The sequence below is a fragment of the Ochotona curzoniae genome, unplaced genomic scaffold, assembly GCF_017591425.1.
Source record: "Ochotona curzoniae isolate NIBS_2020 unplaced genomic scaffold, NIBS_Ocur_1.0 contig_3520, whole genome shotgun sequence".
NCBI classification, from domain to species: domain Eukaryota; kingdom Metazoa; phylum Chordata; class Mammalia; order Lagomorpha; family Ochotonidae; genus Ochotona; species Ochotona curzoniae.
Genome location: NW_024465894.1, coordinates 32,966,802 through 32,983,101, shown reverse-complemented (window position 1 = coordinate 32,983,101; position 16,300 = coordinate 32,966,802). Strand labels below are relative to the sequence as shown.

General features: G+C 56.1%; 1 protein-coding gene across 1 annotated transcript in view; it reads right to left on the bottom strand.

The window, feature by feature from the left end:
- The window catches only part of NINL (ninein like), a 49,759-nt gene that overhangs the window by 19,538 nt on the left and 13,921 nt on the right, over positions 1 to 16,300 (bottom strand). Inside the window, exons 7-13 of the mRNA XM_040981028.1 lie at positions 16,148 to 16,300; positions 11,991 to 12,161; positions 8,675 to 8,811; positions 7,318 to 7,458; positions 4,483 to 4,657; positions 3,197 to 3,307; positions 2,815 to 2,895 (exon numbers count right to left, since the gene is read on the bottom strand). Coding sequence (XP_040836962.1) covers positions 2,815 to 2,895; positions 3,197 to 3,307; positions 4,483 to 4,657; positions 7,318 to 7,458; positions 8,675 to 8,811; positions 11,991 to 12,161; positions 16,148 to 16,300 — 969 coding nt within the window. The remainder of the gene's footprint in view (positions 1 to 2,814; positions 2,896 to 3,196; positions 3,308 to 4,482; positions 4,658 to 7,317; positions 7,459 to 8,674; positions 8,812 to 11,990; positions 12,162 to 16,147) is intronic.

The window sequence follows — 16,300 nt, the reverse complement described above, 5'->3', positions numbered from 1 at the left end:
AGGACAGGACTCACAATGGGGTCCTTCTGTTTGCTAACTGGCCCTGACCATCACACTCAGCACTGGCTCTGCCCTGCTGAGCTCCTGATGTGCATTGGTTTCTGTTCAATGTGCTACATGCACACAAGACACGCCAGATTAAGAACTTCCTGTAAGACAGGGACCCAAAGCTCCCCAGCTGCTTGTTTATGTGTTGAAATGATAACACTTTGCAAATATTGGAATAAAATAAAACACATCCCTAGATCGAACATCAGCAATTTTTGTTCTGGCATCTTTGAATGTGTTAACTAGAAAACTTAAAGGTATGTGTGTGATTCACATTGACCTGTTCCTGGCAGTGCCAGTGCAGGTGGCACCGTCTGCAGCACCATTGTGCCCAGCATCCTGACCCTTCAGGGTCTCTGTGCTGCCCTGAATGGGTGCTGAGAACACACAGAAATCCCCTAACTCAGTGGTGCTGGAAACAGGATGTGCAGGGAGGTGGGGGCTTATGACAGAGTGGCCTGTGCCATCCTGGGCACCTGTGGGCACCTGCACTGCGCGTCATTGGGTGCAAGGGGTGAGGGTGCCACAGGCAACTGTGGGATGCTACTAAGTGGACTTCAAAGAGTTCATGGAAAAACAGAATAAAAGTTGATTTTCATGCAAAAAAGCTTCACAATCCATGAGGAGCAGCTCCCATGGAGTTTTTGAGCCCCCTGCACAGTGGCAGCCGGAAGAAGGGCTGAGGCTTCGGAACCCAGCATGGCTCTTGTGCCTTCTGGCGCAGGGGGAAGCATGCTCCGGAAGCCGGGCTGGAAGGGGGATTTCAGCAGTAGCCCAGGAAGGCATTCTGACAGCAGGAAGGCTGGACGGGCAGGCTTGCTTGGGGAAATGCCAGGCTGATAAAACTCAGCAAGAAGGGGCTAAGGAACTGCCCGGAAGATGGGCAGTAGCCTGCCCCTCTTTGGGTTGGCGTGGAAGGGCAGGGGGAACACGCAACATAGGGCTTCCCATCAAGGACATGGAGGACTGACCCCTAAGGTGGATCTATGCCCCAAGAAATCGGAGCCTGACCGCTGAGAGGAGATGCCAAAGCTGAAATGATAGCACAGCTGGAAGGTACTCAGCATAACGGAGCCCTGAGAGACCACTTGGAGACACATGGTATGCCCGGCGGGGAGGGTTGGGCTTATCGCCTCTGTGCTCAGGAGCCAAGCCTTCAGGTGGGAGAGCAGTGACCAGGCCCCTAACTGTCCCCTGGGAGCAGTAAGCAGGCAGAGCACCCATTTCCTCCCGCTTGGGACAGGGAACCAACACACGTGGCAGAAATGGCAGGTGCCAGGACAACTGGGAGCCAAGCGTAAGGTGAGCCTGGGGCACCTTGCTGGGCCAGAGAATATGAAACCATTCAACCAAAGTAAAAACAGAAAGTGATGGTGGCGTGTCACCAGGACAGGCAGCCAGCCAGGGATGGTCTTATTGGCCAAATCTTGCCAAGAATATTAAGCCTGGGCCCGGCGCGGTGGCGCAGTGGTTAAGGTCCTCACCTTGCACGCCCGGGATCCCATATGGGCGCCAGTTCTAATCCTGGCAGCCCCGCTTCCCTTCCAGCTCCCTGCCTGTGGCCTGGGAAAGCAGTCGAGGACGGCCCAAAGCTTTGGGACCCTGCACCCGCGTGGGAGACCCAGAAGAGGCTCCTGGCTTCGGATCAGCATAGCATCGGCCGTTGCGCTCACTTGGGGAGTGAATCATCAGACAGAAGATCTTCCTCTCTGTCTCTCCTCTCTGTATATCTGCCTTTCCAATAAAAAAATAATAAAAATAAATCTTTAAAAAAAAAGAATATTAAGCCTGGCAATGTTTTACACATCACTAGTGTGTGTGTGTCCCACGGCTCCAATGAAAATGGTCTCGAAATGCTTCACCATTCCGATGTCAGACACGGCTGTATCCAGTGTTGCTGCTGTAGCCCTCATGCCAAGGAAGGGAGGGGCAGGTGGGCAAAGGGTGGAGGACCATGATGGGTAGCAAGGTTATCCATGCCTTTCACAAGTTAAGTCCTAACCAGAAGCTGTCTCATACAGACCCAGGGACAAGTGAGGAGTGTAGGAACTTAGTGGTGCCTCGAGCAGCCAGCCTGGCTCCACACTGCCTTCTTCATTTTTCCACACTGAAATCTCAGCGGGGCCTGGCAGCGTGGCCTAGCGGCTAAAAGTCTTCGCCTTGAACACGCTGGGATCCCATATGGGCGCCGGTTCTAATCCAAGCTGCTCCACTTCCCATGCAGCTCCCTGCTTGTGGCCTGGGAAAGCAGTTGAGGATGGCCCAATGCTTTGGAACCTTGTACCCATGTGGGAAATCTAAAAACAGGTTCCTAGTTCCCAGCTTCGGATCGGCGCAGCACTGGCTGTTGTGCTCACTTGGGGAGTGAATCATCAGATGGAAGATCTTCCTCTCTGTCTCTCCTCCTCTCTGTATATCTGACTTTGTAATGAAAATAAAATAAATCTTTAAAAAAAAAATCTCAACAATGCCTCTGCAGAACCCAGCACAGCCACAGCTCTGCCTAGGATGGCCTCCGACCATCCTTAGTGGACCACCTGAATGCTTAGCCCACCCAGGAGGCAAGAGGAACAAAGCCTGCCTGTGAGCACACAGGCCAGACCCCGACAACACAAAGGGCCTGCCCCATCTCGGTGGATCTATTCCACCCCTGCTGCAGGACGGAGGTGTGTGCGGGGGGCTAGGCACCAATGACAGAGCAAGGGCCCCAGTCTGGAGATGCTGGGGGACATGGGTTTATTCTGTGGCGCCGCACTGGTAACTTACCCGACATTTGAGCTCACACTCCTTTAGGACGGCTGCGAAGCGCTCCTCCTGGACCAGCAGCTCCATGCTCTGTGGCTCCAGCTGGGAGACAGGGGACAGGCCATGAGCCTGGTAGAACAGCTCCTCTGGTCCCAGACCCTGAGGACACGGCAGGTCTCTAGCTGCGTCCAACCACTTGGTCCCTCCTCCCCCGCACAGTCCCTTCCCCTCCTTCTCCAGCATGGTCTGCTGGAACTTCTAGGTGTGAACTGGTGGTGGCATTGACATGGCTGTGCAGTGGAGCACACCCAAGGCCACGTCGCTAGGTCAGCTGTCCCCCGCCCCCACATTAGCCACGCAGAGGGCCTCTCCCTGGAGACCGTGGACCCGTGACAGGACCTGCCTTTTCCCTCAGCACCAGCTCCAGGTCACTTTGCAGCTTCAGGGCCTCCTTCTCGGAATCCGAAAGCTTCACCACCACTTCCACAATCTCTTTCTGCAATCGGCTGTTCTCCTGCAGGAGTGTTACAGATTGGGGTGAGGAGCAGAGTGACAGGTCCTGGTGTCACCTACTGTCATGTACCCTTACAGCAGCCAGTTTATATGCACTCGGGGAGGAGAGCCCTGAAGGCAGGCTGCTGGGCCTGTGGCGTGGATGTGCCAGGGGACAGCCTGGGGCCCCACCCTGTCACACCTCCCATGGTTGTTGACCCCCTGTAGCCTGTGTCTCCCAGGGTTCCGAAGCCATGAGACTGCACTGAGCTGCACCCCTGCAGCTCAGGGGTGTTCAGGGGCCCCTGGGAGAGGAAGGAGACTCATGTGGACCTGGGCCCTGTGCCAAGCAGGGTCTCACGGCTGCATTGACAATGCAGTGGGTGAGGCAGCCCCAGGCACACCAGGCCTTCTCCCTGGAGGCAGGGAGCGTGTGCATAGGGCTCCAGATCAACAAAGGGTGAGGATGGCAGACAGAGCAACAGTGGGGAACACAGACGGGTGCACCTGCGCCATGCTCACACCCAACTATCCCTGCAGCCCAGACAATCTAAGGGAGTCAAGGGCAGGCTGGGTGCAGGGCAGGGGACACTCACAGACCCCACCTGGGCACCAGTGAGCCAACCCCCAGGTGTTCCTGGTCTCTGGAGGTACAGTCCTGCTGGCTGTAGTCCTCAGGCCCCCTAACCCGGAGTAGAGTGTGGATGCAAGGGGGCAGCGTTGAGACACAGCACATTAAATGGTCACTTCTCAGAGTCCCTGGGACCCAGCCCTGTCTCTGCTTCCGCGGCAGCCTCCTGCTAACACACCTGGGAGGGAACAGAGGATGGCCCTAGTGCTAGGCCCCTGCCACCCGCACGGGAGACGGAGATGGAGTTCCTGGCCTCAGCCTGGCCCACCCCAGCTGTCGTACCTATGACATACGGGCAGTGGCCCATGGGAGGGAAGAGTCCCCCTCTCTCTGTCTCTCTCAAATAAATAAGTCTGAGAGAACAAGGAGGTGGGAGTAAGAAGTAGAGGACATAGCCTCACAGCTCCTTCCAAAGCCAGGGGCTTCAGTCTTGGCCACGGGGATGACGGCTCCCTGCTACAGCCAACACGGGTGCTTCACAGCTTAGGAGCGGCAGGTGCCGAGGGCCTCCTAGAAGACTGAACACGTGGGCGTGGGAGGAAGGCTGCCCGGCCTTCCCTGCCTACCTTCAGGGCCAGGTTCAGCTTCTGGCGCAGGCGGGCCTCTTCCGCCAGCAGGCGGGCCACGTCTTGCTCCAGCGTGGCCTTCTGCTTGTGGGCCTGTTCCCAGAGCAGTTCACGCTCCATCTCCACCTCTGACCGCAGGAGGTTCAGCCTCTCCAGGTACCCCTGCTCCAGGTGCCTGGAACACATCACAGCGCATCTCACACTCACCCATTTGCACTTGCACACACTCAGTGCTGACTCACAAACGCTCACCTGTGCTCACGCTCACATCCATGCTTAATCACACCTATACTCAGCTTCATTCTCCTTCCCTCACACTCAAACACTCCCACACTCATACACTCCCACACTCACGCATGCGTGCTCCTGCAGCTACACCCACCCACCCTCACAGTCACCCATGCTCACACCAATACTCAGTGCACACCCTCACACCATACCCGCATACACATTCATTTGCCCGCGTCCACTCACTCTCTTGCTCGACCACCTCATGTTCAAACCCACACCCCTCCCACTGACCTGCACTCACAACCATTTAATCACCCAAATACACATCCTTCAGCCTCACACTCACCCGTCCACACACACCAGCACTCAACCAATCACATTCACAAACTCACACCTCTCCCACTGACCCGCACGCAGCTACGTTCATGCTCATGTTTATTCACGCTTATCCACACTCAGTCTCATACACCCACATTCATGCTCACCCTCAGCCCCCCACCCTGCCATCACCTACAGTCGCTCAGACCCACATTGTCACACATACCTGTGCACGCACACTCAGATTCTCACACATCCACACAGCACCACGTTGCACTCCCAAAGGCTCGTGTGCGCGCGCACACACACACACACAGAGACACACACTCCACAGCACAGGTGCTGGTAGATCTCAACCTGCTGTGGGTGGACTTTCCCAGATACCCAGAGCAAAGGAGGCCCAAGAGATGGAAACAGAGATGGAGGCCCCAGTTGGCTCAGGGCATACCTTCCATGGCAACACCTAAGGTAAGGCAGCAGGCCTCAAGCTCAGTGCAGATCTATGGAAAACGAGTGTGTGGGCCATGAGAAGGGGTTGCTGGGCCCTGGAGCTGGCAGAGGACTTAACGCTGGGTTAGCCTTTTTACCTGCTGCAGCAAAGTAACCAGGTCCTTTTACCAAAGGCCTCATTTTCTACAGCCCCAAATAAGCAGCATTAGGAATAGAACAGACCAAGAGACTGATGTGAGGCTTATGTGACAACCCTGTCGCCACGTGGCTGTGGTCACCTCTTACTGAGTCAGGATTCTGTCTCCGTGTGGCTGCAGTCTCCTCTCACTGAGCTGGCCCCAGTGTCACACACCCTGTCTCTGTGTGGCTGCAGTCACCTCTCTCTCACTGAGCTGGCCCCAGTGTCACACACCTTTCTCCATGTGGGTGTGGCTGCTTCTTAGTCAATTGCTTTGAACCTGTTTCTTCTACTGAGAAATGGGAGTGAAACGGCTGACTTGAATCACAGTGAGATGACGGCATCAGTACACACAGAATCCCAAAATAACAGTGGTGCCCCTGGGACTCAGCAATGGCCCTTCCAGCAGTGGCACTCAGGGGCCTGGTGAAGGCTCAGGATGCCTGTGGAGGAAGATGAGTCCTCTGGATAAGCCCCTGGTTTAGCCAGGGACAGCACTGTAGATGCTGCAAGATCCTGGCCTACCGCCTACATCCACCAGAGGGCTCGTCCGGCATGCTCATCTCTTCCCCATGAGCTCACACACACACAACAACCTGGAGCGTGAACGCCAACAAAATGTCTTAACCTGCGCACCTGCAGCCTGGTGGGGAACTTTGTTTTGCTGACAGTGACAGTCATTCTGTGTGGGTGCCCGCATGCTATATGTCTGCAGTGATGCCCACACAAGCTGCCTGTGCGTCTAAGTGGGCATACATAACTACTGCTTCCACAGAACACCTGGAGGAGCAGAAGTTTCGAGAGGGCAAGCAGCTTGGGCTGGCATTGTGCTGCAGTAGGTTAAGCCATTGCTGGCACTCCACTGGAGGCTTGCATGCATCCTGGATGTTCCCCTTCTGATCTAGCCTTGTGCTAACATGCCTGGAAAAATAGTGGAAGATGCTCTAAGCGCCTGGGCCCTTGCCATCCAGTGGAAGACCTGGATGGAGTTTCTGGCTCCAGGCTTGAGCCTGGTCCACGTGTAGCCAAGGTGGCTATTTGGGGAGTGAGCCAGTGGATGGAAGATTGCTCTCTGATGCTCCCTTGCTCTTTGTAAATCTGCTTCCAGTATTTCCTCTGGTTAATAAAGCACAGAGGTGATTGTGAGCCCAGAACAAAGTTGCCAGAAGCCTCTTCTCTGGCTTTCTTGGCCACTAGCATAACAGACTGCCCAAACTTCAGGGGGCAGGTGCCAGACAGTGTGGTGGCCGGTCTCTGGCATTCATGCTGCTCCTCCAGCTCCCTAACACACGTGCATACCTGAACAATGGGATCTGTCCCATGCAGGACGGCCTCGGGCTGCAAGCACCTCCTCCAGCTCCCTAGCACACGTGGCCCATGTAGGACAAACCCTAACAGCAGGAAATGGTATCCCCTGTGTCCCACGGCCATATACAGCTGCTGCAGGCACAACGCTCCAACTCCAGAGTGTCAGGCTGCCTGTTAAATGCGCCCCTTCCAGATCTTCCCCTACCCCCAGAGCAGGTGGAATGGGAACCTCACTTCTGCCTGCGCATGCCCTGGCCCCCACCCCAGCTGGGCCTGCAGCAGCTTCCGAGTGAGGAGCCACTGCTCAGGCAGCCACTGAGCTGCTTGCTGCTGGGTCCCTCCAACCTTACTTGATTTTCTTCTCCGTGAGCTGCTCCAGTGTGGAGTGGCAGTCGTCCATCTCTTTCACAAACTCCAGGTTCCTCTTCTCGGCTCTGTCCAGGTCCTGCCTTGCCTTGTCTCGCTCCTGCACCAGCTGCTCCATTTGTCCTCTGCCCACCGCAAAAACAGAATGAGAGTGGGACACCGCCATGAGCCTGCTATGCAAGCCCCACGTCCTCAGGCAGACAGAAGTGACTACGTTAATCAGAAGCCACCACCATACTAACATCAGGCCCTAAATTCCTACACTCGCTTTACAGATGTGCATACTGGGAGAGAGGCCAATTTTCAGAAGGTTTCTGAACCCAAGAGCCTCGGGCACCACAGTGTTCCACACCACAATTGGGGCCCCAGGCTTTATCTGTGCCCTGCTGTCTCCAGCATCTGATCCAGGAATGACCACATGAAGGATGCAAGAAGGCTGACCACTCATCATTCTGGCAACCTGGTAGCTGAGCAAGCGCAGGTTCTTTCCTGGCTCTGCAGCCTTGAGAGGGACATGGGCAGGGCAGGTCCTGCTATGGCTCTGCGGCCTCAGCAGGGACATGGGCAGGACAGAGGCAGGGCAGGCTCCTCCCTGGCTCTGTGTGTAGGACCGCCCAGAGGTCAGAGAGCTCATGTGTCTATATCCGACCAGACTTAAAATCCTTAGGGTTGAGAATGTGATTTCTACTAATATTTTCTACAAAACACAAAACCATCATGTGCCAATCTGCTTAGCATATGGATGGCCTGTGTTGCCAGCTAAAAGCCAAGCCAAGTCCCACTAACATGGGATGAATCCTTGGCCTTATTATCCCTCTGAGCTTTGGGGGGGTCACACCAGAAAAGTGCTTCTGTTCCCTCTCTCGTTGGCTGGGCCAAGTATGCAGCTACTTCTGGAAGCAGGTTCACGGACAAATGGACACTTGACATCTACCAGTATGGGATGAGGGTCAAGTTAAAGCCCTTCTCATTGGAACTAGCTGAAGGAATAAGACCTTGATGCACTGATTTCCAAGATTCTGACCAAGTACCATGAATGGTCGGTGATCCTTACCTTCTGTGGACACAAACATCTGAGCAGCACCACCACCGGGTTGATGGGGTCCATAGGCCCAGTCCTGAGGGACAACATCCCTCCTTCCTTCCTGCTCTGTATGTATCAACTGTTTACTGACCCACCTGAGTACCAACTAAAGGAGGCAGAGGGTACAGGATCGGTTACTGGGCTAGAAGAGGGAAGGGCACAGAACAGCCCAGAACCTGTGTGTCCCAGACTGCCCCTGAGCCCCACCTGGATGACTGCTCCGGCCCCACCCGCCCCTGTCCCTCGTGGGTTCTTACTGGAGGTAGCTTAACTCCTGCCGGTAGCAGGCCAGGGCTGCCTGCTGGGCATCCCCATCAATGGTCAGCAGCTCGTTGTCGAGGGCCCAACTCAGCTCCAGAAGGTTCACCTTCTCATCCACACGGAAGTCCAGGCTCTGGAAGGGGCATAAAAAACACGAGTGGCTGCTTCCTATTCTCCCACGGAAGGGCCGAGGGCCCACCCCACACTGCCTGGCACAGGCGGCACTTGCCCTTTGCTTCTTGGGAGCAGCCCCTCTTTGACCCCCAAAGCACAGTCTCCTCTCATAGCCTCATGGTGGACATAGCTTTCCTATCTGAACGTGGTGTCTGACACAAGGCAGAGCACCCCGGGGCTCTGACACAGGCACCTGGGGGAGGTGAGCCTTCTCCCTGTAACCCTGGCTACCGTAAGTGCGCTAGAAGCCTCGGCAAGCCCCTTGCTAGGCTGGTCCATGGTCACAGCCGCTAGGGAAAGGGTTGAGGAGGGCTGCGGAGTTCTGACTCAGTTCCTGCCAGGCCTGGCTGCAGCCACTCCCCAAGTGCCCACGACCACCCCTGAATCCTCTCCTTTCCAGCCATTTGGAGTTGGGCTTTTGCCATTTCGAAGGCAGAGAATCCAGATCTCTGGGCCTATGAGACACAGAATGTGCTGGTTGAAAAATATCAGGAGGGGGCCACAACCCAAGCCTGGAGCCGAGCACAGCCTTACACCCTCAGGATTTTGGAAAATAAAAGTAAGTTCAAAGATAAGAGCAGAAGAGCTGGTGCTGTGTGCTTTCTTGCTCCCCCACCCTCCCACATGCCCAGGACAGAAGCGCGAACACTCCTCGGGGACCCCAGGCCAGCTGACCTGCAGCCAGTGTCGCTGTGGCTGCTTCCTCAGCATTGCCTGCTGGTTCTCCTCTTCCCTTTTTGATTTATCATTGATGATTGATTGATTGATTTAATGTTTAAATGTTAAGGGGATTGCAGACCCAAATGGGTCACCAATTAGGATGGAAAGGGAAGCAGTGTGAAGAGGGTGGATGAGAGGAAAAGCAAAGGCTTTGCCCTCCCTCCTGTGACCACAAAGGGGGCAGGGCAGGGAAGACGGACTGCTCTTTGCTGTCAGACCACATCAGTGCCAGGGGACAAAAATGCTCCTCCGATATTGTCCCAAGGACTCAGTTGGGGCAAGAATGTCTTGACTGTTACTTGACTGGTCCCGACTGCTCTGAGATGTTGTTGGCTTCCTTATGTGAGCGGTGAGAAATTACTCGTGATGCCTGTTGGCTGCCCATGTCTATCTCACTATGTCCACAGGCTTAGGCACTCACAGGAGAACTTGGCCTGTAGTGTTGCTCAATCTACTCTACTCCCCTTTCCTCCTTTTGTTGGGGCACTTGAGGTCTTCTGTTGGATTACAGCAGCTGGCTGCCTTGTCCTTCGTGTGCATCTGGGTATGCTGTTCATCTCTGCATGGCAGCTGCAACGTGTGCTCCGAGGCTGAACCACATGACCACATGATGTTTCCTGAAGTTGGGGATTGAGTGGGGCGGCCCAGCAGGGAAGATCCCCCAAGAGTTCCTGTTAGACCAGTCCTCAGCCCTGGATCCTCTAGTGTGTGCCAGCAGGTGCAGTGCCAGCCCTGTCTACCCCGTGTCCATGCACGTCCCAGCAGGGGGAGTTGCCTGTCTTGGCCTGCCCCCAACCCCAGTTCCTGTGCTTTGAAGCATGTAAGTGGCCTAGGGAAGGAGATCCCTAAGTCAACCACCAGTCCAGTCCCCAGACCCAGCTTTCATACACACCACCGGGTGCAGTGGCCTGGCCTGGCCTGCCTCCAGCTGCAGTACTTGCTTGTACTGGTCACTGCTGCAGCCTGGTCAGGGAGACCACTTAGACCTCTACCAGGCCCATCCTCTGACCCAACTCTCGCACACTCCGGTGGATGCTATGGTTTAGCCCAGCCTTTGCCCAGACCTGACTCTTACTTGTACTGGCAAGTGCTAAGGCCTGACATGGCCCGCACCCAGACCCAGCTTTCACTTGTACTGATGGTGTAGTGGTCTGACCTGGCCCTAGACCTGGCTTTTGCACATGTGCTGGGTGCTGTGGCCTAATCCATCCTGGCCTACTCTCAGATTCAGCTCTCATGCACACTAGCAGGTTTGGTGGTCTGGTCGGGGAGAACCCTAAGAATCCTTACCTGGCCTGTCCCCAGGCCTGGCTCCCTCATGTACTGGTAGGTGCTGCTGCCTGGCCTGTTCCGCTCCCAGATTCAATCTTCACTTGTACTGGCAGGTGCTGTGTCCTGACATGGCCAGGACACAAACATGGCCTGTCTCCAAATCTGGCTTTCACCTGTACAGAATGTGCAGTAGTCTGACCTGGTCCAGTCTGCCCCTAGACTTGGTTCTTACACGTGCTGGTGGGTGTTGTGGTCTCATTTGGCTTAGTCCACCACCAGATCCAGCTATCACTTGCACCAACAGGTTCTGTGGCCTGGCCTGGCTCACCCCTCATCCCAGCCCTCGTGTGAGCTGCCCTGCTGGCTCTCACCTCCTCTCCCTCTGACTTCTGGACATCACACATGGCTGCACCCGAGTAGGCACTAGGCACCATCCATGGTCCTCAGAGCCAGTGAGGGATGGGCACCCTGCTTACATCATGAAACAGGGACCTGAACTTGCCCTGCTGCCCCCTGAGCTGCTCCTGAGAAGCAGTGGCTGATGGGGAGGTTGGGAGGCCTGCTCTTGTCACCTCCCAAGTACAGCCTTCTTGGTGGAATCCCTGGGTCAGATGGAGAGGGGACACAGACATAGAGTCACCACTAGCCACCCTGACCTCTGAGATGGCCCACACTCTTGGCTGACAGCAGGGCCTACTACTCTGAATAGGGACACTCTGAGCGGTGTGCAGGGCCAGACCAAGATCCTGTCCTTGAGAATCACCTGAGAAAAGTCTCCTGGCAGGCCCTGAAGAGCAGCGGGGCAGCAGCACAACCAGTGACAGGGCTGGAGTCAGGGAGGCGGGGAACCCAGAACTGCCTCATGGTCACAGTGGAAGGTCCCCCCTGACCTGCAGCCTCACTCCCTCACCCTGCACTGGGGACACAGGCGTGAACCTGCCTGCAAGCGGGCCCTTCCCAGGCTTGCTTCTTCTATGTTCTATCATCTAAATTACACTACTTTTAAAGTTACCTCCCCCATGAGATTCTTTGCATGGAACACATGGCTAGCCCAACAGGGGTGCTCCATCCTGCCTACGAGGGGATCTTGACCCCAGGCCCCCTGCTGAGCTCCACGCATCTGGGTGCCACCCTCTGGCTTCCAACCTGCAAGATCTCCCTGCCATTGTGAATCCCCTCCTGGGCCAGCGTGGCGATGATCTGCTCTGGGAAGGCTGAGCCGGTTCCGTCATCAATGCTGGAGAAGAGGAGCAGGCCGGAGGCCACAGACACAAGAGATGAGGCTGTAGGGGTGTGGCAGCTGCTCTCCTCAGGGGCCTGTGCAGAGAAACAACACGCTGAGCGCACAGGGCACGGGTCTCCCGGCCTCCCACCTACACGGGTCTCCCGGCCTCCCACCTACATGCTAACCCACGGGCCACCCTCCTCGTCCTTGCGCAGGCGCAACAAGAACGACCCAGGAGACCGGCAGCAGCTCCTTTTCCTAGCTGAGGGAATGGAGACAAGGGCCATCTCATCATTTGCATCTGGGGCTCCCTGTAAGGGCACCTGCACACCTGCTGCTGGGCCGTCTGCCTGAGGCCTCGCTAGTGTGTGGCCGGACTGCTAGTCATGGTCAGCACAACATGACTTAGGATGATGACAAAGGGGTCTGAAGGTTTCTCTCTGAATTTGTAACAGGGTGAGCTTGGTTTAACAGGAAAGTGCATGCCTATGCCAGAACACAGGGCATGCGCCCCACTGCCGGGCAGTCCTGGGGAAGCACCACGAGGAAGGCAAATGCATCTCTGGCCAGAAAGCTGCCACCTGAGGTTCAAATGCCATTGGGCTGCAAAGGGCAACACACTTTCCCCAAGGTGTTCTGCCCCAAGCTGGGTTCGCAACGAGCCTATGAGCCAGGGCACAGAGGATGGTGGCCACTTCCTGCATGCCATGGGTAGGAACTCCTCCCTGCTATCCAGCATGGCACCTGGCTCCAGGCACTCACATGGTCTGTCCCTCCCACGGGGTCTGAGCCTTCTCACAAACAGGCCCTATGGGTCATCTGCGTCTTGAGTAGGTCAAGTTGCACGGGGCAACCACTGAGGTCAGCCACTCAGCTGTGCCTTTGCCTCCCCACAGACGGGTACAGAGACTCGCTTCACTGAGCCGCGTGGTGCTCTACAATCCCCCTACCAAGTGGGCAGCACACCTTGTCTTCCAAGGAGAAAGAACAGCTCCAGAATACCCAGAAACGGCCAAGGCTGCCAGTGAGAAGCTCAGATTCCCAGACCCAAGGCACCTGTGTTCCCCCATGTCATGACCTTGAAAGTGGAGACTGTAACCTGAACCCTGCATGAGCAGAAGAGTGGCGGTAATCTCTGTCCAGGGTTCTCCCCTGTGGGGTCCAGCACAACCACGCAGGCCCCCACACACAGACACAGCCCCGCAACACAGTCAGGCTGGGCTCTTAGCCACCCTGGCATTCCCTGCAGATGCCATATATTAGGAAGGCAGGCACTCAGGGCTCGGCAGACTGAAGTCAGAACCCGTCTCTGCCAGGCCTGGCTGGGTGGGTCATGGAGTAACACAATGCGTGTCCATCAGTGACGAGGTGTGTTACACAAGGCACAGGTTCACATGGTGAGTGTGCACACTGGAAGTGGGTGTGCATACTCACAGCTTACACACGGTGAGCATACACTGCTGTCCACAGCACAGCAGGTGTACACAGCAGGTGAAGATGGGGGTACAGTGTGTACACAGGTATATGTGCAATGAAAGTCAAACACACGTAGTGTGCACAGAGGGGGTGTGTAAGTGCAGTCTGAGCATAAGCAGGCATACACAGAGAGGACACAGGAGCATGTGTAGGGTGCAAAAGTGTGCGTGCATGTGGTGTTTACAAGGAATGTACAGCAGACATGTGTGTGTATAAGATGCATTGATGCAGGGAACACATGTGCATTTGCATCTGTACAGAGGTGAGCACTCACAGTGGGTGGAGCACACACAGCAGGTGAGCACTCACAGTGGGTGGAGCACACACAGCAGGTAAGCACTCACAGTGGGTGGAGCACACACAGGTGAGCACTCACAGTGGGTGGAGCACACAGCAGGTGAGCACTCACAGTGGGTGGAGCACACAGCAGGTGAGCACTCACAGTGGGTGGAGCACACACAGCAGGTGAGCACTCACAGTGGGTGGAGCACACACAGCAGGTGAGCACTCACAGTGGGTGGAGCACACACAGCAGGTGAGCACTCACAGTGGGTGGAGCACACACAGCAGGTGAGCACTCAGTGGGTGGGGCGCACACAGCAGGTGAGCACTCACAGTGGGTGGAGCACACACAGCAGGTGAGCACTCACAGTGGGTGGAGCACACACAGCAGGTGAGCACTCACAGTGGGTGGAGCACACACAGCAGGTGAGCACTCACAGTGGGTGGAGCACACACAGCAGGTGAGCACTCAGTGGGTGGAGCACACACAGTAGGTGAGCACTCAGTGGGTGGAGCACATAGCAGGTGAGCACTCACAGTGGGTGGAGCACACACAGTAGGTGAGCACTCACAGTGGGTGGAGCACACACAGTAGGTGAGCACTCACAGTGGGTGGAGCACACACAGCAGGTGAGCACTCACAGTGGGTGGAGCACACACAGCAGGTGAGCACTCACAGTGGGTGGAGCACACACAGTAGGTGAGCACTCACAGTGGGTGGAGCACACACAGCAGGTGAGCACTCACAGTGGGTGGAGCACACACAGCAGGTGAGCACTCAGTGGGTGGAGCACACACAGTAGGTGAGCACTCAGTGGGTGGAGCACACACAGCAGGTGAGCACTCACAGTGGGTGGAGCACACACAGCAGGTGAGCACTCAGTGGGTGGTGAGTACTCAGCGTCCACAGCACAGCAGGTATACGTGTACACACAGTTTGCACATAAATGTATACAATACGTGTACACACGGTTTGCACATAAACGTACATCTGTGTGAGTATACGTGCATGGAGGGGGTAAATTCCCGGCATGCAGAGGAGACTGCATGACTCGTGACTGTGTGTGTGCAGAGTACTGGGTGTAAGGTTAGATGGCTCAGAGTGTGCAGCACCCAACTGAACAGGAACAGCGTTCCGGTGACAGGAAGAGTGAGAGGTCATGTCACCCCAGGAGGGCCTGCAGCTTCCCACACATTCGCGACAGCAGCTTTCTACAGCAGGTGAGAAGTGCCTGCTGGGAGCCTGTGGGGCCCACAGTAGTCCTCACATGCATTTAGGACCCAGGGGTGGGAGTGTAGCCACCTGAGGACCTAGGTTCAAGGTGGACAACAGCAGTGCTGATGCACAAGAACCGGGAAGGCACTGCTCCAGGCCAATGCTAAGCACCCCTCGGTGAGCCTCCCCTGGGTCTCCCGGAGCTGACACAGCCCCTCAGCTCTGGGTCCTGAGTTTATCCTTTTTCTGTCCCTACAGACTTCAGGGTGTCAAATTTGCATTCTCAGGTGCATCTGTCAATACTGGTCTTGCAGTGCCCACCAGACATGGAAGCAGCCAGGTGAGCAGCACCCAGCAGACACGGAAGCAGCCAGGTGACCAGCCCCAGCAGACACGGAAGCAGCCAGGTGAGCAGCACCCATCAGGCATGGAAGCAGCCAGGTGAGCAGCACCCATCAGACACGGAAGCAGCCAGGTGAGCAGCCCCAGCAGACACGGAAGCAGCCAGGTGAGCAGCCCCAGCAGACGCAGAAGCAGCTAGGTGAGCAGCACCTCCTCTAGGGGTGCCCAGGACAATCATGCGGTGAGGCAGACACATTGAGAACCCAAAGTCTGGCCCAACAGTCGCGGAACAGAATCCTAGCTCCCACAGCCAGCTGCAGTCGCTCCATAGGCAGCAGTTCAGAGATGCAGTGTCAGGAGTGCTAGGTGGGAAGGCATGGGTTGAGGAACTGCTGGAGGGCCAATCCAGACGCACTACCATGGCCTTCGCTGCAAAGCGGGGTGGGGCGAGAGGGATTTCCCACTGGAACTCATTCCACCCCACACTGAGAAGACATACTGGGGACCACCACATGTTGCACTCTTCGCATAGCCTCCAATTCCCCCTCAGACGAGCGTCCGAGCATCCCCACTCCATAGGTAACTCGCACAGGGATGCATAGCACCAGAGCAAATCTGGATCTGCGTGGTCCTAGAGTCTGAATCCTGCCACCTCCTGCAGATGCCCTGTTCTGCCCAGCCCTGCCCAGCTCACTAACTGGCCACACAGGCAGGGGCTGGGTATCCACAGTCACTGTAGGAGCTGAAGGCTGTCCATCTTACCTGGCAATGGCACCAGGGCCTGCTTGCTTCGACCACATTGCAAGTTTCTGTCAGTGATGGGGGAACATGACTGAACAAGCCAAGCTGGAACTCCTCCAGGCTCACGCGGCCATCTCCGTCTCGATCCAGTTTGTTAAACAAGTCTTCCAGCTC